General features: G+C 39.5%; 1 protein-coding gene and 1 non-coding gene across 2 annotated transcripts; one reads left to right on the forward strand and one right to left on the reverse strand.

Moving 5' to 3' along the window:
* Window positions 1-862: 862 nt before the first annotated feature.
* Window positions 863-20,675, reverse strand: LOC125287939 (carbonic anhydrase 4-like). The gene is given in 9 exon segments (XM_048234026.1): window positions 863-982; window positions 3,501-3,590; window positions 3,803-3,925; window positions 3,971-4,080; window positions 17,688-17,805; window positions 19,147-19,365; window positions 19,927-20,016; window positions 20,158-20,315; window positions 20,672-20,675. Coding segments are annotated over 9 exon segments (1,032 nt in total).
* trnal-uaa lies at window positions 5,093-5,177 on the forward strand. Its single transcript has one exon. It is a non-coding gene; the product is annotated as a tRNA-Leu (tRNA).
* Window positions 20,676-22,299: the final 1,624 nt, after the last annotated feature.

Raw genomic sequence — 22,299 nt, forward strand, 5'->3', positions numbered from 1 at the left:
GCTCCTTAAAACCATTCCAACCATTCGAAACATCTCTATGTTAGGTCTTTTTTCAGCCACCAGATATATTATTACTGATTCTAAGGAGTTTTCTGGCAAGCAATTACCCTATGTCAATGTCCACATCCTGTTACAAAACACCAACAGGGTCACAGCTAGGTTATGTCTTATCTGTAGGAGTAGGACATGTCACCTGATAGCGTGACACCCCACATGTGAGCAGAGAGTGAGCCAGAGAATGAGGAAGGAGGGAGCGTGTGACGCGTGGCAGCGTGGTGTGTGGCACGAGGGAAGCCCGTCAATAAAGAGGCTGTGTGACTGATCTGGCCATGTGAAATGTTTTCAATTCATTCCTTTTTTATTCGGAAAATCTTGACGGAGTCTGATATTACAAGATTGATCATAACTAGGCAGATGATGACATTTGTTTTTTTTTAATTCACTTGAAGACGTTGATCTGCATTGATCTGTACTTGATGTTTACGAGGGACGGTCTCTGCTTTTCCCAATAGCATAAAAGAAAAATTCCAAGACTGCAACAACAAGGTGAGAAACTCACCAAGAGTGTCGTCTCTCTAATTTGTCATTCAAATTTCTGGTGAAGCAGAAGTGATTCCATTGGGTGGACACCGAAAACTAATTAAGAAGCCTCACTAGTGGTTTTAAAAGCTGTGGATTACAAAATAAGGCTTTCCTGAGCTAATATTAAAAATGGAAGTGCTTTAATGTTTATCTGCTACAAGACTATCAGCCCAAAGCTATCATCCCAAAAATGAAGTTGAAGAGCATGAAAAGCAAGACAAAATGGGGTCTCCTTACCAGGTTCTTACTGACTCTGATGGGCTCTTTGAATGGGTCCATATTACAGCCTCGTTGCAAGTGGGAGTGGTGGTGAAACCCTGGTATCGGTAGTACTTTGTAAGATCCACATCCCCAATGAGGGCCTTAAGAGATATGTCCTGGTGCAGTTCAATGGTGCTGTCTGTGGGGACATGGGAGAACAATCACAGGCTCACTTCATGAGGAACACATTACCCATCCATGCCAACATAGTCATACATAATTATAAACCAAGGAGCATACATTTCAACAGAGGTGGTGCCATTTTGAATAATTTTGGCCTCCAAGCAAGTGAAGCTGTCCACTGCTCCGGGTTTGTGTATGTTCACTCTCACTGTGTGATGTGTGTGTGTGTGTGTGTGTGTGTGTGTGTGTGTTCATGTAAATGCAGAAAGAATTTCCCCTAGATCAATGATTGTATCTATCTATCTATCTATCCACAGAAACTCAAATACAGAAACACACACAGACATAAGTACACCCCAATGCTAAGGTTACACATCCCTGATATACACACCCAAACACACACTGTAACATCAGGAGAGGTTGTTCCTTCAAACACATTCCTAACGCAGTGTGGGGAAGCTGAGAAACTAATCATTAAATGGGTTTAAACAGAAATTTGATCTTTATTTGTCCAGAAAATGCCATGCTGAAGCGCTCCGTTCGCGACGCATAAAATCCATTTGAAAAGACTGGTCTATGTTTTTCGAACGTACGCGCCGCTATCACGTCTGGTGTAGCTACTGCCATTGATTATAGTGGCAGCTAATTGTTGCAACAGACGCTACGCAAACGGAGCGCTTCAGTTACGCGCCTGGTGTAGCTCATACCTTAATGATTCAAAGGTATTTAATCCATAAAGTAAACTTCCCTCATCACTGCCTAGGTGTTTTCCAATAGTTTAACCAGTTCATTATTTTCCTCCTGCAAACACCCACACTCTACACTGACTATACAATAGCTCACTTAATCAGACAGGGAAATGCATGTCTGAGGACTTCAAAAATGGCAGGGCTTAACAAATACAATGGCGATCAGTCATCGGTTCACCAGTTTTCAACACATATCTAAAAATACGAGGTTGTTTCACATGTTGAGCCAGGTGAGCACATCCGGGCTTACACAACTAGTGATCCTACTGTTGCAATTTAAGTCAATACAATACATCTTTGTCAAAACTATCCTCACACTATTAAACATCCACTTACAAATGTCAAGTGAGTATGCAAATCACTGGCTTAATTGAAATACAAATGCTAACTATTGTGAATGATTTACAAGCAAAATGTACTTGTTCAGTTAAAAACCAAGTCAACATTGATTTCATCTTGAGACTCATCGCACGCACAGGGACACTGATCCAGGTTCATTATCAGTGCCAACTTTAGAGTAGGTCCACAGTACACATATGTGTTATTCATCTGTGATATATAGCCTGCTGTATGTTTGCAAGGAGGAAGGTTCTCTTATGTATTATATAGATATTAGCCATAATTTATAATTGTATAAAAATCAAGCAGTGCTTGATTTGTTTCCTCTTTCATCATTGTAAGTACAAGTTTTCTTTCTACCTTCTTCTTGGTTGGTTGGAACAACCTTTCTAAAAGTCTTACTTTGAGAACGATTCTGTCAACATTACACAATTCCCTGTCATCCATCAATGAGTTTGCAAGCCTTACAATGACTTTTGTTTGTTGTTGTTGTTACATCACAGACCTCTCCCCATTATTCCTTCCTATTAGACGCCAACAGTAAAGCAACTGTTTGTATGATGAGATGCATTAGAACCAGTCTTTTACTATTGCTTCTACTATTCTACATAGTCATCATCAGTAATACAGTCAGTAATACATTGTCCACTCTGTAGTATGCTCACTTGGTAACCCGCTTGTCTTGAGATACAGAGGCTCTGGATTAGAAGCTTGCCTTGCTCAGGTAGTTTCGATATTTGAATCTCAATTCTCAAAGAAGCTTCCTCTTGCTTGTAGCTATATTTTGACACTTAAATGATATTGCACAAGGTTGTGCACAGACACACAGAGTCACACACACAAACACACACACACAGACACACACCTTTGTTCTGGATCAAGGAGACAGAATGATTAAATGACGGAATGCAGGACCTGACAGATTTCTCCATTATCTTAGGTAGACTTGGGAACTAAGTGATACCCAAATAATTGTTCAGAGCACTTTTACTGAATGTAATCAGGTGTAATACCATACTACGCATATCATAACGATCAATAATGATTCCAGTGTACGCTCGGACAGTCAGGTTTACTAGCAGCAATACATAATTACTCTAGATACTTCACATACAGAGACATACTTGATTACATTACTCAACTTATGGCAGTACACTGTAGCTCAAAGTAAAATGGAACCAGCATGAATATGATCTGACCTACAAATAGCAAAGCATCCTGACCTATCGTACCATGGAGGGGACAGACTTGTCCATGGTCAAACCCATCTTTCATATACCGATCTCTCTTAGAGCCTTCCAGTAAAAGGCCTTAAAGGTGATGCTTTTATCTATTCTTGAGGGGGTGAGAGGTCTACACAAGAGTAAACACTTCCTATACCACTAATGTGACTGTCTGTGAGTCTCTTAGAATCAGAACCTTGTCCCCAGGGTTCTGGAATGGTACCTGAATGAAAAAGCCCAGCACTGCGAAACCTGTTGCGTCACTTGGAGCGGCATCTGCTGATAGGTTTTCATTCCTACTCACAATGTGCATCTAATAGGAACAGGCAGAGAAGGCAAGAGAGGTCTGACATTTGGGCTTAATGTTTGACAAACGTAATGTATGATATTGATTCATGATCATAAAGAAATACATGGTGAAGAGACATTATTGGCAAAAACTAAATTGCACAATGACAGCAATAGGAACACATGGCAAATAGTTTAAAAACTAGTGATCCAAATTCCAGTGTGGTGCTCCCTGACCTCCATTGGGTAGACCTCAGAGTCTAGTGCATGCTCTGACCCCCCAGAACTGCTAGCAGAGCCTTGGTCCGAACTATCACTGCCATCAGACTCTGTGCTGTCTGAGTGGTTGGAGCTAGCCAAGTCGTGGGAGACATTGGAGCGCTGCGAACGCAACTGGCCAGCCATGTCATGCGCTGAGCTGTTCCCCCAGTGGAAGTGAAACTGTAGGGTGTCGTACACGTTAGGCAGACCCCCTCCTCCTACCCTAACCATGCCTTCCTTTAGCACAGCATTTACTAGAGAGGGGAGGTGAGAGAGAGAGAGAGAAAGAATGGTGTAATGATAACAGAAATAAAAAAGAACATGGTCATATCAAAACAATCATGACATTGAGGAAAAAAAATTCTGAATAGATTTTAATGTAATGAATACACATTCAGATAGTGGTGTGAAAAAGGCTAGTTTTAGAGCGTTACTATAGAGGCTAAACAGAGATATACACTTTTAACCGCCATATGTTTGAGAATGAAATAGTTCCAGCATGATGGCATACTGTAAGTTTGCATGTGTGTGTGAATTACATTTATATCATGCTAATTATTTATGTGTACATTTAATGCAAATTCATATACTGTACATCCACAATCAAACATACAGTAGTGTGTGTGTGTGTGTGTGTGTGTGTGTTGAAAGAATTGTGAATAAGCATTATAGTCTAGTGTATTTCTTGTGTCTTTGTTCTAGGCAAGTATCCTTTGTTTGTCCTTGAATGATTATAATTCATTAGAGTCTCTCTAGGGACCATTTGGCTTATCCTCAGGTGTGATTTTCTATTGTATTCACTAAGAGGGGCAAGGATGGGGGAAGCACATGTATATTGTGAGTAGTTATTATCATGAACAAACTGTCAAAAATAAGCCCCGCCCCCTGAAACGTCATAAATCACGCAATAACCACGCCTCCTTTTTATGCAAATTAGCCATGTGGTTGTCACCACGTGTTGTTTGTTATTGTTATTGTTTTGTGAGTCATGTGACAGTCATGTGACTGGTGTCAAACCCCTGGGCAGCCATATTGGATGTAAAGTCATGTGACAGTCATGTGTCTGGTGTCAAACAATGCCACGCCCCCTTGGCATCCATATTGGATGTAGTGTCATGTGACAGTCATGTAACTGATGTCAAACCCCTGGGCGGCCATATTGGCCCCCAAACCCACATGTGTGTTTTGTGGATAATGGGGGATCAGATAAACTTTGTAAGAGTTGTATATGTTTAGTGGTAAATGGGTGTAAATACAAAATGTGCTGCTAGGATGGCCGAGTGGTTAAGGCGTTGGACTTAAGATCAAATGGATGTTTGTGTCCTCGTGGGTTCGACCCCCACTCCTAGCAACTATATTAATGGCTGAGAGTAGTATGAAGTTTACTTTTATTTTTTGATAAGTCCTAGAGATGTTGAGAGATATGGATTAAAAAATAATAAAAAAAAAAAAAAAAGTTTAAATTGGTTACCATTTCGCTAGGCGCTTTGGTTAAAAAGGTGTCAGCCAAATCCCATGTACTGTAATTTTTATAACTAGAATCATGGGGTCGTGTGTGTGTGACCAAATGGGTCTATGCCTGGAGGAGGTGTTGGGCCCGGGCATGTCACTGTGTGTGATGTTTGAAGCCCCTTTCATGTGTCTTATCATATAGTTGGCTAGCCGGAGTCATACTGTTTAACTGATTACAAACACAGTGGTTAATTATGTATGTATGTATTGGGGGTCTAAGAAGCCCCCACACTTTGTAGAGGCGGTGTTGTGCCCAGACATGTCTCTGAGTTTATTGTTTGAAGCCCCTTACATGTGGCTCATCAAACAACAGGCTAGCCGGAGACGTACTGCTTAACTGATTACAAACACAGTGGTTAATTATGTATGTATGTATTGGGGGTCTATGAACCCCCTCACTTTGTAGAGGAGGTGTTGGGTCAGGATATGTCTCTGAGTGTATTGTTTGAGACCCCTATCATATGACTTGATATAGGCTGGACTATTCCATGATGCTGTGTAGCGACTGTCCATAGCAGGCTGTACAATATCCTTCCAAGAGTCCCTAAACATCACCCAATCTGCATCACAAAATGAAATGTGCGCCATGTCGTCTGAAAACGCCAAAATCCGGAGATGTCAAAGCCGCATAGCTTCACACTGCGATCTTCCTTGTCAAAACATAGCCTCCTATGCCCATCGCTCAACAACCATTGGTATTTCACGCCATCATTAGGTTTACTCAGAAAATTAACAAAAGTTTCAGGTCTCCTCCTTTGCGATTGCATAAGTCATTTCAGGATTCGATAGCTTAGCGCTAACAGGCGTGAGTGTAATCCGTCTCTTTGATTTTGCCGATTCAATCATGTCAGCCATGGTAAGTTCTGTTCAAAATCACTGCTAACAATGATAGCTATACATCACCCACAGCTTTTATAATCTCAATCCTAGAGACATGCCGGGGCAAAACACACCCACTACAAAAGGGTTTATAGATAACCAGGTGTCTGCATACAGACGCCACTACTCATAAACAGATCTTTTACAATGTTATCAGCACTAGTGTAATGGGTAGTAGGCAGACCCCCCACATGAAAGGGGCTCAAACAACACACTCAGAGACATGCCCGACAAAGCCGTGGCCTACTGGTTAGCACTTGTAACTTATAGCTAACACATTTTTTCAACCAGAACCTCTAACAACATGCTAAACAGGTTAACGGCTATGCTCCCAGAAGAAACTTTTGCTTCTCATTTGTATCCCTTCTGTTGCTAAGGAGGCTAAATGGTGATTCTCTTTTAAGGATCATTTAAGTATTACTTTTGTCACAATTATTTCTCCTAATTTTGAGAAATAAAACAAGCAAAAGATGAGACACATAGCAATAAGACAAGTAGGAGTCACATAAGAGATATTAGTTTGAGAAGCAGGAGAAGTACAGGAGATCTCTTATATGTTTGAGTGTAGTCTCACTTACAACTTGTTTCTCCTTAGGAGAAATAATAGAGCAGATGGAGTCACATAAGAGATATTAGTTTGAGAAGCAGGAGAAATACGGGAGATCTCTTATATGTTTGAGTGTAGTCTCATTTACAACTTGTTTCTCCTTAGGAGAAATAAGAGCAAATGAGGAGACATTGCAATGAGAAACTGTTGAGAAGTAGGAGTTACAATTGAGATATCAGTTTGAGGGTCAAAAAATAGGGCACTCCATAGCATTTCAAATTTTTATTTTATATAACAAAGCAAAACAGTTGTACTTTAAAAATGGACTTTAAGCAATGGGAGCTTGCACAGTTGCACTTTAAAATGGACTTCAAGCAATGGAAGCATGTTAATGCCTTGATATGTTCTTTTTAAAGATTGTGTATTCTTATTTTTTATTTTTTTGTGTGTGTGAGTGTGTATGTGAGTATTATTTTTAAAAGCTGCAGAAGCAAATTCCATTGTACGGACCAACTGCACAATGACAATTTAAGTCTATCTATAAATCCTACAATATAGAGGAATGAACTAATAAACAATAACATAAACAAACTGAACTTGTGCCAAAGCGTGCCATACTGTGTACAATGGTGGATGAAAGCGTGGGCTGGTCAATCTGCGTCTTTTATCCTGGTGGTGGAACCAACCAAAGGGAGGAGGGAGAGAAGAGCAGAAAATAGAACATTGTTAGTTTGTGAGCCACTCAAAAATACAAAGTAAGACATTTGTTTGACCGTCTGCTTTCATAACTGTGGGAATTTTGATACAGCACAAAGATCAGACACACCTTATTAATCACTTAAACACAGAATGGGGGATGTGATAGCTACCACTCACATTTGCTATATGTTGCCCAATTGAAAAACAGATTGTATTGATATATTTGTCAAGCTTAAACAAGTGTGTTGAATTCCCTCACCTCATCTAGTGAGTAAACTGTATTGTCAGACTAGGATTAACCCCTATCCATTTTACCACTAGGCAAAACCTTGTTTTGGTTGGACTAAGCCTATTCAGTGTAAAAAAAAAAATGGGCATCTGAAAATAGTTTAGTTCAGAGTCCTGATGTCAAAAAAGTAATTTGGGCAATTTTTTTTTGTCATCTGGGAGCTGGCTCTATAGTCAGAACGCATAACAACTAAATGCAGCGTTGCCTTGTTTAGTTCTGATAGTGGGTTTCAACAGGAACATTTCTCCTGTGATCAGTGAGGTTTAAGTGATGAGTATTGCTGGAACATGTCACACAGTCTCATTGAAGGGCAAATCTGGTGTAAACTGATTCAAAGCCTTGTTGTTCGAGCTCACCAGGCACTGTCCAAAGGACAAAGAACAATAAAATGTGTCATAACCTAGACAAGTTATAGACAAGAAAGTAAAGCTGACTCAATATGGCAAAAAGCCTTCGGTATCTTCTTTCCATTACAGGGTTTCCCAGGTTTGACCACCCCAAATAAGACTTTTTTAAGACCACTTACATGAAAATTAAGACCTACATCACACCCATTATGTGGTTGTAAAACACCAGATCAAACCCATAATGACAATTAAAACAACACTTCCCCATGATGTGCTGTCCTCTCCTTTCGACTGATTATGTTGATTCATTGCTGCCGGTCGCGAAAACCCAAAGTATTGTTTGCGATATCCTAAGAAATTAGACTAGTGTAGTTGCCAATGATACCAAAATTATTGTTTCGATACCGATACCACATCAATAATTGCGATTTCGATACTTTCTTCGATAATTCTTAAAAAATGTATTTGATTTGGGGCCCAGACCACCTTGACATCATCAGTAATATTGAATATAGTGTTATCATTCACACCAGTGGGCATCCTAGATTCTGCTTGACTCTTTCCACACACAATAATGAAAATTATGGCTTATTTCATATGTTTCTATTTCATATACCTTTGAATTCATATAAAGTGTACAGTTAATGTATAGTATTTTTTAATCTGCATAATTACTATTAATCTGCTTAATTGCTAAACATATTTAGTCATTTGAATACTTAATATTTATTTTAAACTATTACACCAAGGCAAATTTTAATGTGGTGTGTAGGCCTAGGTGTAATTGAGTGTTTGTCACTTTAAGAAATACGTTGAGTAATTACTGTAGCCTTCAGTCTCACGGTTTTTTTTAGGCTAGTGCATAATAGTTGCACATAATGCATAAGGATATGTGGATGCAATTCATTGTTGTCTGTCATTAGATAAAATAAATGTAAATAAAAACTATCAAGTTCATAGAAGGGATCATGTTCAATAATGATTTTAGCACTAATTACGAATGACATACATGACCTGAGCTAGCAGAATTAGTTAGCAAGGAGCTCTCTCCAGATGTAAAAGTTTGCAAAGGTTGCGCTGCCTATTTCTAAATGACATTAAACCCAATAGTAGACCCTACGCACATCTCATAGCCTAGGTAGGTTATGAGAGGTGCAAGTGAGCAAATCAACTTGATATTAGCCTATTATTATGTGTTACCACAGAATCACTTAAGCTAAACTAGCAGCCATGTCTCGCTGTTTATGGCACGACATTGCCGCGCATATGTGTGTGAGGAGAAAAGACGCACAGCCACAGGCTTGGGGAGGAGGCACTAGAAGCATGCCTTGTGCACACAAACAAGAACACGGTCATTCTTAAAAGTATTGATACTAATAAAATTAGGTATTGTGACAACTGCTAATAGCTATTGCAACACTTTTGTAGTATCGGTGCACCGTGCAACACTAAATTAGACGATCTCTGACGTTAATCAACCCCCTGTTGAATTTTCACATTGTTGTTGTTTTTTCCTAGCCTAGAAATCTAGATCGCACCTAGCGGCAAATTAATTTGCTCAGCCTGTACGCCTAGTATCAAACCATAGGGATTTCTATTGGCTGGCCGTGGACGCCATCCAATCACAGTGCTCTATTTTGTTAGAGAGTCTTAAGGCGGGCTTAACAGGATGGCGACAGTCCCAAGCACACAGTGAACAACAAGGAAGGTGGCTATGGCAAACTAAGAGCGGTTGTTTGAATGGGCGTTGGCCCAACTTTGGAGGAGTTGGACTTGTGCTTTTCTTTGAAAGTTGAGCAACACAATGCACTTAAGTCATTCCTTCAAGAAGGATGTATTTGCCGCTTTGCCGACCCGGATAATGGATATGGTCGTAGCGCTGGCCTATTGCATGCCTAGGCAGTTTGAAAGACAATTCTCTGCCCGCCCTTGGATTAAGCGAGGTGAATGGCTCGATTCCAGACTATACATTTCAATGGTATAGGATGGCCCGCCAGGCTATTTTTTCCCCCCATTTCACCTTGCTTGCAGGCTAGTATAATTAAAATTGAAGACCTTCGTTTAAAAAATTAAGACTTTGGCAACGGAATTTAAGACTTTTTCAGACCTTAATTAAGGAACATGACATTTAAGACCGTTTAAATACTTTTAAGACCCACAGGCTACCCTGCATTATGTCAGGAATACTAAAAGTACTTCTATAATGGCTCTGGGCTATACTTCCCTGTCCATAACTCAGAATTGGCTGTGCCACATTTTCTTTTCCTATCACACAGTGATTTCCAACAAGAGCTATGGATCAATTCATACCGGATTTGTCCTTTAAGTGATTTGTAAACAAGGAGTGCTTTAGGGTCAATCCGGTAAATCAAAGACAATGACTCAATATTACATCTAAATTAGCCCAAAACATTTAGCTCTGATCACTCAAGAGACACTGACAAATGTCAAGAAGAAAAACAAAATACAGAAAATACAGTATACACCAGGGGTATTCAATTAATCTTCAGCGGGTCGTTACGGAAAATTTCCTCAAGCAAAGGTCCGGAGCATCATAATGTTTAGACTATGTATATGTATGTATGTATAATATATATACAGGGCGAGCCAAAGGTAGCTCGGGTGGCACAGGCCACCCTTGAGATTTGATTGGCCACCCCAGGTGCCACCCCAAATCCTAGTCTACGATTGCCCATTAACATGGTGAAAGGCGGGACCTTTCTTGATGCACTTGCAGCAGTGTGAAGTGTCAGACGTCAGAAATGTAAGTGGCAAACACACTTGCCTGCGGCACAATTGAACTGCGGAACGAAAGGTTTCCTTGATCAGGAAATACTCCTTAATACGCAACTTTGTGTAGGCTTAACAGAGGTAGCGTTAATATCGTGCCTATGACGATGACAGCTTTAAAAAAAAAAAACATTTATTTCACTTGTCTCGCTGGATTGAAGGCAGAATGTGGGCTGTTGCGCAAATAGATGAATGAGGGTCGGGAGATTCCGTTAACAAAAACCTAAAGTTTTGCTAACATTTTCTCCATTATTATCGTAAAATATGTATCCATGCAGGGCAGGGCTGGTTCTAATCTCGGCTAGGCTACTATATTTGGGTGGGCTGGTAGAAATTTTGGGTGGGCAACATAGCAAAGCTGTCAAATTGGATCAAAACTAACATAAACACAAAACAAACACAAAACAATCAGTACTACCTAGCTTGAGTTGCTGCAGCCAACAGCCAGGGATAGGCAGTATGTCTGATACATGTATGTAAAATACAAAATAGTATGTGGTCATTTTTATTTTATTTAGTTGGAAAAAAATGGCATCATATTTTGTATCAAAAAACTTTATAGGTTTGTAGTTTAAAAATAGTGCCAAATTATTTTGGTAAAACCAATAACCTACTTTTGGTGATTTGCCCAGAGTTGTTGTGATCAGAATATTGAGATTCAGGTAGATAAGTTTCTTGAGAACTTTAGTCATCCAATTCAAACACATGGAACCGGTTATGTGGTTGCCCTGCAAGAAGTTGCACCATGTGCAACGTGCACAATGTTTGCACACATCCACAATACACTCCTTCATACCAACCTCAAGTTTCTTGAGAACTTTAAAGTTCTCAAGAAACTGATGATTAATCATCTAATCGGAAGACATGGAACCGGTTATGGTTGCCCTGCAACAAGTTACCCCACGTGAAAATTTAATTAATAATTTGCCCAGACTTGTTGTGATCATAATATTGAGATTCAGGAAGATGAAATTGCTCACATACACAATACACTCCTTCATACCAACCTCAAGTTTCTTGAGAAAATAAACAAATAGACAAAAAAGCAGGTCAAATTATTGTAACAGCTACAAAAATAGATGGCCATAGAGTGGGGGAAATGTCTTGGATGAGTATATTTTGTATATCTTCATTTACAGTAATATAATAAAATTGATTATATTTTAATGTCCCCATGATGGAATTTTTTTTAGAACAGCATAGCCCAGTAACAGACAACTTACATAATTAACTTTAATATGTTTGTATTACATTTTATTCAAGTACAAAGACATTTTATGTGAGGTAAAAGGTATTTGTGTTTTTTTTGTCCTTCAATTTATGAGTATGGTGTTTGCATCTGGTTTCCCTAATGTATTTGTGCTAATTTCACATCTTGAGCCTGTTTCTGTTTATCTGGATATTTTGCCTCATGCCACCCTTGAATCAGTGCCTCACTAGTGCCACCCTTGTTAAAAATGTCTAGAATCGCCACTGTGTATATATAATATTAGGATGGATGGATGGAGCCTAGTTGTAGATAGATAGATAGATACTTTATTGATCCCCAAGGGGAAATTCAAGAAGATTGTAGGCCTAGGCCTAATGTTTAATGTGAAATAAAATAAGTAGCCTAAAAGGCAACATTCGAAATGAGGAGAAATAAGGCAAGATAAGAGTGATTGGGGAGAAAAACTGAGTAGCCTTGGCTATTTTAAAGATCTTAACGTGAACTTAAAATAAAATTTGAGCTGAGACAAGGCTGGTTCCTTGAACCCATTAATCAACAAGTTTAATTTATTTTTTTGTTTTTTTATGTTGACCAAATCCTGGAAACCCAGGAACATCACGTTGTTGGGCAGTGAATGCATGTCGGCTTAACTAGATTGTGGTGGATCAATCATATTGCCTTCTTAAATCGTAAAATATTCTGTGGTCTCAGTTCACTGTTGAATGGGCCTAGCCTACCCTATGCTTGCTCAATATGCTTTGTCTAGTAGAGGTGCTTCAAATTGGCGCTTTTAAAAATCGCCTGTCTCAGAATAGAAGAGGTCCAGGGCAATTCTGTGCAAAACTGTCACATTCATATTTAGCCTAGTTGGCGTTCACGGACGTGACAGTTTTGCGTGGTATTGCCCCCGTTATCGTTATATAAAGCTCTGTTCTGTGTCTAGCTTCCTCCTCTTTGAGCAATCGATGATTTGAAAATAACTTACTTATCGTTAACTTAGATATCCATCTGATTGTTTCTCCCCGCCTCTCCTCCCTCGCCGTTTCAGGCTATCAGTCTCTTCCCCATAGTAGGCTACTTTACTCACTGACTCAGAATTCACAGATTTCACTGGCTGAGTAGCAGCAAGCGAAATGATGGTTCCTGAAGCTCCTGAAGTAAATGCTGTTATCCTAACCAACGAAACATTTAGCGCAGCTTTGAAATCTTACGTGAAAATCTAAATTAGGCTATTATGGTCTGGGTCCGGATAGGATCACGTCCACGGTCGGACTTCGGATCGCGGTCCACCATTTGGTGATCCCTGGTATACACCATACAACAAATATTGTTGGTGAGTTAATCATTTTGGCCATGTCATTTTTTTTTACTTTTGATGTATGTTCAGCCCATCTGTAAAATATCTTCATAAAACCTAGTGGAAATTTCGCCTCTATCATTTCTATGACAATGTGATTTTGTAGCTTTCAGAGCTACACAGTTTGATGTTAACTGTATAAAGGTTGAATAATTTTAGTGCAATAGAGGCCTACCCTTTATAAAAAGCCCACCAATAATGCTCACCACAATTGGAAATAATTTAAAATAAGAGAAAATTACCCCAGCTTCATGGATGTTTTGGAACCTCCAGCCCTCGTAATAAAAAGCCTTCTTGACCTTTTATGATTCCACAGCTGTCCATCCATGAGAGCGTTCCACAGTGCATAACGTAGGCTGCAAATAAAAAGCAAAATCAATCTATCAGTGTGGTAATAATAGCTCTGAAACTGACACTTTCAGTCATTGATTTTGATTAGCTGAAACGTGTTCCTTTCTGTTGTAATTCCCAAGTTACACAAAGTTACACAAGGTTACACATCCTTGTGTACACATCCCTACGCAAAGAATGGTAAAAAATGAAGTTGTTACAAGCTGTGGCCAATGTTCCACTTACCATTGTGTGACAGTCTACATGAACTATTTATTGGTGTAGGGGTGTCTTTATAAAACCATCAACTGTGCATAAGTTAAGACAACCAGAGGAATACAATAAATCATCTGTTGGAAATTGATCTTAATGCCTCAATTAAAAAAAATCCAACCTTTAAACACACCAATATTCTTTGTGAATGAACCAGGTATCAGAAATTAATAAACGTTATTCCTTAAAATACAGGGGCATAAGTAAGGAACCCCTATGTTAAAATCCCATAGAGGCAGGCAGATTTTTATTTTTAAAGGCCAGTTATTGAATGGACTCAGGATACTATGCATCCTGATAAAGTTCCCTTGGCTTTTGTAATTAAAAGATAGATAGATAACCCCACATCACATACCCTTCACCATACCTAGATATATCCTGGTTTTATATTAGGCTAATAGCTGGTTTGATTTGCATGCTACAGATTCTATTAATTGCAAAAGAATTGTTGACTGGTAAGTTATTCATGACTGCAGATGCTGACTTGCCTATTTCACGATCCCTTGACCGCAACAATGCTACTTCCTAGTTTACCTGGGTTACAAGAATGCCCTTTCACTCCTGTTACAATATGCTGTAATTTATAGCAGGTTAAACAAAAGTGAGAACATATTGTGGGGAAAAATATACTTACCATTTTGGTACGCTGTTTGTTCAGCAATTTGATCTGATGGTCTAGCCGTAGTCTTCCAGAGCTGCCGGCCTCTTTTCAGTGGAATTGAGCTGGAACCAGTTTAAACCAGTGGCAATAACGTTAGCTTCGTCATCTTGACTGACATCCCAAAGACATTTTAAAATTCCGTGCATTTTGGCTACAGCATGGCTTAACACCATTCAAAACATACAGACTAAAAGCTGTATAAGGCAAAGTAAGCTAGCAACGTTAAATTGTCTAACGTTAGCTTTATATACAAGCTGCACAGCCAGTGATGTAACTTACAAGTAGCTAACATTAACTAGCTAGCTAACTTTCTGTGCTGCTTCATCAGGTTGTTCAATGATATATTGAGTCTAAAAAATATGCAAGAACGTTAGCAAATTACCAAAATGTTAATGTACCTTCTCTGAGTTTTCGTGGTGGCAAGTTCTGCACAATCCTTCATACCCACACACCGCTTCACTTGGTTTCACTGGGCCAAATCTAGACTGCATTTTCTGGTAGGAGTCTTCTGCACGCCGAAGTTTGTCACGTCCGACCATCATAGACCTCTGGAGTCTAACTTGATTTCTCTAACTTGCTAACAAGTCGCAAGTTAGCTCTGGGGTAGCAAAAATCAAATTGTGCCGCCTTCACGTACCATTGATTATAATATCTACTCGAAGGTTGAAGACAAAAGTGTGTTGAGGAAAACGTCTGCGTCTCCGATTTCGGCCGCCTCCCCAAGCGAGAATTTAACAGGTGATCTCCTTGTATGGGCATAGATGGTAGCTTTTTTTGTAGGCTTAACTTCAGAGGTCTATCAGAGCATCGTCATGTGTGGTGGTCACATCACATGGTTAGGCCTACTGTTTGCAAATGTGAACTTGAAAATATGTGCAATTAAAACAAATAAGCCAATGAAAATCATTTGAGAATTGTTGTACAACAGCTAAGCTCTTACAGATCAGACTAATTTATAAAACAAATAGTTCTGGATGAGCATTACATTAGTTCACTTAGAGAGCTCTCTGATGGATAAGCCTGAGTAAAATATGAGATATATAAATTGAGCAAGTCTGAGTATTGTATAAGCCTTTTCTGAGATCTCTTTTGTAAATCAAAAAGGACTAAACTGAGATGACTAGAATGAGAACGGTTCAAGCTTGTGAAGAGATCTCTTGGATCTGATGGAGCCTAATCTGAGATTTACCAAAATGATCTGAAATGAGAATTGCATGAGTTTACAGAGAGAGCTCTCTGGTGGATCAGCCTGAGTAAAATATGAGATGTATAAATTAGACAACACTGAGCATTATTTAAAATATTGATGAGATCTCATTTGTATATTAAAGGGAGTCTACACTGAGATAACTTAACTCTTTTTGCTCCAGAGACAAACCTGAGAAGCGGAGACAAAAAAGCAATAATCTAATTTTTTATATCACTGTGATCTCATTATTGTCTAGGAGAAACAACTGAGAAAGAGAGGAGCTCTCATTTTAACATTTTCTTTCCTCTGGGCTAGCAACACACTTTATATCTATCCCCATTTACCACTAAACATATACAACTCTTACAAAGTATCTGATCCCCCATTATCCACAAAACACACATGGGGGTTTGGCGGCCAAAATGGCCGCCCAGGGGTTTGACATCAGTCACATGACTGTCACATGACACTACATCCAATATGGATGCCAAGGGGGGGCGTGGCATTGTTTGACAACAGACACATGACTGTCACATGACTTTACATCCAATATGGCTGCCCAGGGGTTTGACACCAGTCACATGACTGTCACATGACTCACAAAACAATAACAATAACAAACAACACGTGGTGACAACCACATGGCTAATTTGCATAAAAAGGAGGTGTGGTTATGTCGTGTTTATGACGTTTCAGGGGGGCAGGGTTTATTTTTGACAGTTTGTTCATGATAATAACTACTACTATTGTGATTAATAAATTACTCATGGATGATTATTACAAAGACAACGTCCCAATACAATTAGTGTGGAAGCTGATGACACCATTTATGGCCTGAAATGGAATATTTGACACAGGTGTGAAACAAAAGATATTTGTGATGAATCACTCATGGATGATTATTACAAAGACAACGTCACAATACAATTAGTGTGGAAGCCAAGCTTAAGCACTGGGAAAAAAGCAAGATGACCAGGAAACTAAGAGAAAACTAGAAAATAAACACTGACTAGAATCTATGAAAGTAAGTATGAGTGAGATCCGACCCCCTGCAACTGAGCATGGGTGCCTATTCTATATCATGTACATGTGTATCATGCACACTGTGGTATAAGAGAGGCCAGTCCCACCTCCACATCCAGAGGGTTTGTATGGGTAAGATATCTCCAGCTGATCAGCAGGCTACACAGGAGGAACACTTAACATTTTAAATATATTCCGATTTGTTCAGCACTATGTCCACACAAAGTCGGCTATTTTTTAAAACTGGATTTTTCCTCCTTCATATTGGTGAAATATTTCCATCCATATGGCTACCCTAAAACAGCCATTGATGTCACAATCCAAAAATTCTGTTTTCCCCTGTCCACACACAAACACCCAAACAGAGTTTTCAAAGAGTTTTTTGGATGACAGCAACAGCTGTGCTAATTTGCTATTCACAATGTCTAGTCATTCAAGACAAATTAACAGTCTTGTTGATGTTTGGAATAGTGCACAGTTTTTTCTGAGTCAGTTTGTTTCCCATTTGCAGGCCCAGGACTGAGCAGGAAGTTTCATGGTGTTTTAAGCCCCCAACGTTGTCTTCAGCGCTAGGGTTAGGCATGGGTTAAGATTAGGGTTAGGATTTTAAGTCGACGGTGGCACCGCTGCCTGGAAGACGACGTTGGGGGCTTGAAACACCATTGAGCGTGCAGGAACACCAGAGGGTGTTTTCACTCACACACACAGGGGGAGAGGGAGGCAGCTAAGGGTCAGCAAAGGGAATGAAGTCATACCAGATTCAGCTGAAATTGCGGCACCCAGGGTTGCTGAAGCATAAACATTGCGTTCATGGAGTGACTGCTGGGGGCGATACAAGTCAGAATCTCCTGTCTGCTGTGCGAATCTTAGGATCTGAGGGAGTGAGGTGGGGTGGGGTGGGGTTTACAGAGAGAGAGAGAGGGAAAGAGAGAGTGAGGAGTTTCTGTTTTAATTTTGTTTAAAGTTAAAAAGCTTTGAGCCATATCTGTATGCGAGTCTGTATCTGTATCATTAACTTCTCTCAATGAAACTACCACAAACTCTTCCGAATGGTTTTATCCCCAAATTAATGTGAATGTGAATGTGATGAATGTCTGTACTTGTCTGCAGTATCTCTTCTCTACAGAGATGTGGAAAATTATAGTTACAAGGAGGAAGCAAAGACAATGACTATGTTTTTTTTTTTTTTTTTTACAATATAACCAAATACCTTTGTAAGTTGGTGGTTTAAGAATTTAATTTGAATTAAGACAGTAAGAACAAGAACCAGAAAAAAAACAACACAATTTTGCCGTCACAAAATCCTGGCCTCACTCTAGAGTATACACGAGACAAGCAATTTTGTTACATCTACTGAGAAAGTCTGATTCAGGAAATGGCTCAATGGTATGTAGACCTGGTGATGAATTTCCATTTAACTGATGGGTGGTTGAGTTTAACTAAAGTAAAGTAAGCCACCTGTCGCTTTATGTGAATTTCTACATGACAGTTGAAATTCCTGTAAAACAAGAAACTCCCTCACATCCAGATTAGAAATCTCGCTACACCACAGGCAGTGGCATGTGATAAAACAATGTGTTGCATAGATAGCACTGCGCTGATGAAACACTAGATTGGAAGAGTTAAGAGTTTACCTTAGCTGAACACCGCAGTGGAGGGGGGGCATATTGTCAGTCTTTTCATGCACGGTAGGGGTGGAACTGCAAATTCTTGTTTACTCACTTGGAAAAATAAACATTTATCAACGATAGGACATACTTTGTGCATACAGCCGCTGATATCATATCTCCAGCTGACTTAATGAAATAGATAGTTCCTTTGGAATATTCATGCTTACTCATTTGGTAAAAGAAACATTTATCAACGTTGTGATATAATTGGTGCATACAACCGTTGTTATCATTTTGACTGCTTACCAACCGAAACAGGTAGGCCTCACTATGTAAACACTGTCTGCATGGCTTGCCTAAGATATTGGTTTTGGCTACTCACGAATTTGTGTATTGTTAAGAACAAATACAGGGCTTTGATGTTCAAAAGTATAGCAATATAGCAAGAGAGAAAATCATAAATACACTTCACAAATGTGAACCTGTAACTTGGGAGATCAATTATAAAATTGTACCATATCAATTGTAACTTGGGAGATCAATTGTAAAATCTAGCATATGCTTAACATATGCCCCCCACCCCCTACCCCGAAGTGTGACTTACCAGATCTTCACTGATGCGGATTGGCTGTTGAAAAACAGTCCAAACCACAGCCTCATCACATCCAGGCGTGGTCAGTGAGCCTTTGTAACGTTAGTACTTGGTCAGGTCGACGTCCAGCAGTAAGTCATGAATGGAGATGTTCAATGCGGAGCGACTTGTGTTATCACCTAAATGGGAAATAGGAGACCATTCACCAACCAAGATTACATGACTATCGTACTAGGTCATAAGAAATTAATGTTTTTATGTTGATGATTGAACAACAGATTAAAGCAATATCATAAGCCCATGGCTCACTCTTGTTTGGTATTTCTGACACAAAGTCGGAGAAATTCTTCCAGACTTCAGGCATGCCTGTTGCATCCCCTTCCATCACCTGTGGTCAGAGTAAATCTCATAGTTATGGGCCCTGGGATTGTACCCTCAATGGGGCCTGCACAATGAAGAAAAAAATGTTATAGAGTCATCCCCATCTGCTCTCTTTCTATGTACAGAATAAGATGAAATATTTCAAAACAGTTGAGCATTGCATTTTTCCACCACAAAATAGGCTAAGAATTTCATTCATTGCCCTTAGTGACAGAGAATTCATCAGTACCATGTTTCACCTATTTAATTTGCTGCTGTTGTCTTGTCAACAATGGCACGCAAGTCATAGTGCAATGGATGTAGTCGGCTTATTGATGCTATGCTGTGTAAATTTCACCTACTTTGTCTACAAGCAATTTAAGCATATTTTAGCAACACTGACCCCACGTGGTACTGGTTACTACAACTTACATCAATAAAGAATCCCAGCACTGATAGGCCCTCCGGATCTGCTTTGGCCTGAGCTGCGTTATAGCCTTTCTTCAGACTGACAATATGCATCTGAGAAGACACAAATACATGCATGCGCATGAAAGGTCAAAGAACAGAAAGTCAAATACGCCAATATTTAGCATACCTCTTTTGCCTCAAACACTCGCACACACACACTATAATAATTGAAATGTAAGCCTCCTCTCTGACCTCCATGGGGTATCTGTGGCCATCGATGGAGTGCTCCGACCCAGGAAAGTGCTCGAGGTCCTCCCGTCCCCAGTGGAAGTGAAACTGAATTGTGGAGTACTCGTCAGGGAGACCTCCGCCACTGACCTCCACCACACCGGCCTCCAGCTTACACTTCACTATACCAGGCCGAAAGACAGAGGGGAGTTGGCTTCAGACATGGCAATGAAGTTTGTTTGCTTGTTTGGTTTGCTTGTTGTTTGTTTGTATTTTTATATGACAGAGAATAGTGTAATCTTTTCTGACAAGGACTCAAGGAGCCCAAGGAGCCTCACTGCCCACACATCAACAAGTCAACCACCTTCATGAATGCATCAGGGGTGGGGATAGACTGAGAACATTGGCCCAGAGAGAATCCTTTTGGATTGACACCTTAGAGGCAGTGAACTTTCCTGGACTGAATGAGGAACAGGACTTTTCTGTGTTTTTATGAGAAAAACCTGATATGTACTTAGTTTACTGAAATGTAACATACTCATTGTTTCCTGCTGTTCCACTGAGGTGTATGTGAGGGATCTGCCACTCACAAGGAACTACATAGGTTTTTTTGACTGTTTCTTTGTCCTAAGCATGGCTGTGCTAATGTTATGCTAGTGATGCTTTGTACATTGGTATTGTCTTAACTACACATCAACTTGAATGTGTAGTGCTCTAGTGGTATTTAACTTTAACATGTCATGTTGTGTCATTTTGTCTCTTATGTCTTGTTGTGTTAAATTTGTGTCGAACCAGTCACGTGATTGGATCACATGACTTTTTGGACTTTAAAAACACACCTGTTTGATACCGTTTTAATCAGCCCTGAAGAAGGTTGCACACGACCAAAACGCGTCAGCTTGATGTCCCACTCAGAAAAATAAAGGACTTTTAACTTTACTTCAGACGTGCCTCGGACCCTCTCTCTGCTCTCTACTTGTATTCCTCTGGACACCGATGAGCACCTGAAGTTTCACTGACTACCCACAGACGCAACTCTACCCCTCTCTCTCTGTGCGTGCAGGTTTGTTGAAGGACAGAGACAAAAGGAGAGGCTGTGCAAAGATGCACATACTGTAGCTCTACAATGAAAGGATTCCATCCAGTTTAAGTAGTACAACATAGAAAATCATTGTGTGGTGGTCAGTGTTGATATTGTCGTGGGCCGCCACAAATACTGTAAGTCAATGTATGGGAAACACCGAACTGACTTAAGTGAATGGAACCATGCTTTAAAAATATTGTAAAAGGAGTCAGCATATAGATTTCAGTCAGAGAGTAAAACTAGTGAAAATAGACTTGAATTTTAGAGAATCATGGCAACTGTACAAAATGTTTCAAAGTCAACATACCACATCTTGTATAACACCAATCTGGGAGAAATAGAGAAAATAACTTAATTTTGTAGAGAGTAGGCTATACATACAGAATTCACTGACAAATGCTCTCGTATGAACTCGGAATAAACAAAATGGGATTGTGGAGATAGCCACGAAACTGTCATGCGACAAGCAGTCTACTCCATATATAGCATCACCATATGGATTAAGCCTAGTTCTAGACCGAAAGAAAACTTCAATGAAAATCTCTACTGAAAATGTATTTAAGTGCATTTAACTTTAATCTACTTTAATTAGCCTAAGTGTAATTCACTTGAATCTACAGTACCACACGATATACATCCATTTGATAAAACTTATGGCAATGTTAGCATATAAGATATCTGGAAGTTCTTTTTTATAAGGCTGTGTGATAATATCCATACAAATTTATGCTCATCTTCATTGTTCTTGGTAAAGTTTTACACTTGACACTTAAGACAAACCAGTGTTGTAGTACTCGAGTCCGAGTCATTAGCTAAATTTAGAGACTCGTGACGACTTGGACTTGAGCACTGATAGACTCGAACTTGGACTCGGACTCGCGATGAGTCGACTTTTTTTTGCAATATATCAAGGCTAGAATTGTAGTATGTCATTAGACTATAATTTGCTATATGATTTTAATATCTAAATGATTTGTAATGCTAATTTTAGTTCAAGGGAATGTTAGGCTACTGCTTCGTGTCATACATCGCAAGTCACGTCATGTTCACATGCAAAGCAAACTAACGTTAACACCAAAATG

Source organism: Alosa alosa, chromosome 22, assembly GCF_017589495.1.
Source record: "Alosa alosa isolate M-15738 ecotype Scorff River chromosome 22, AALO_Geno_1.1, whole genome shotgun sequence".
NCBI lineage: Eukaryota > Metazoa > Chordata > Actinopteri > Clupeiformes > Clupeidae > Alosa > Alosa alosa.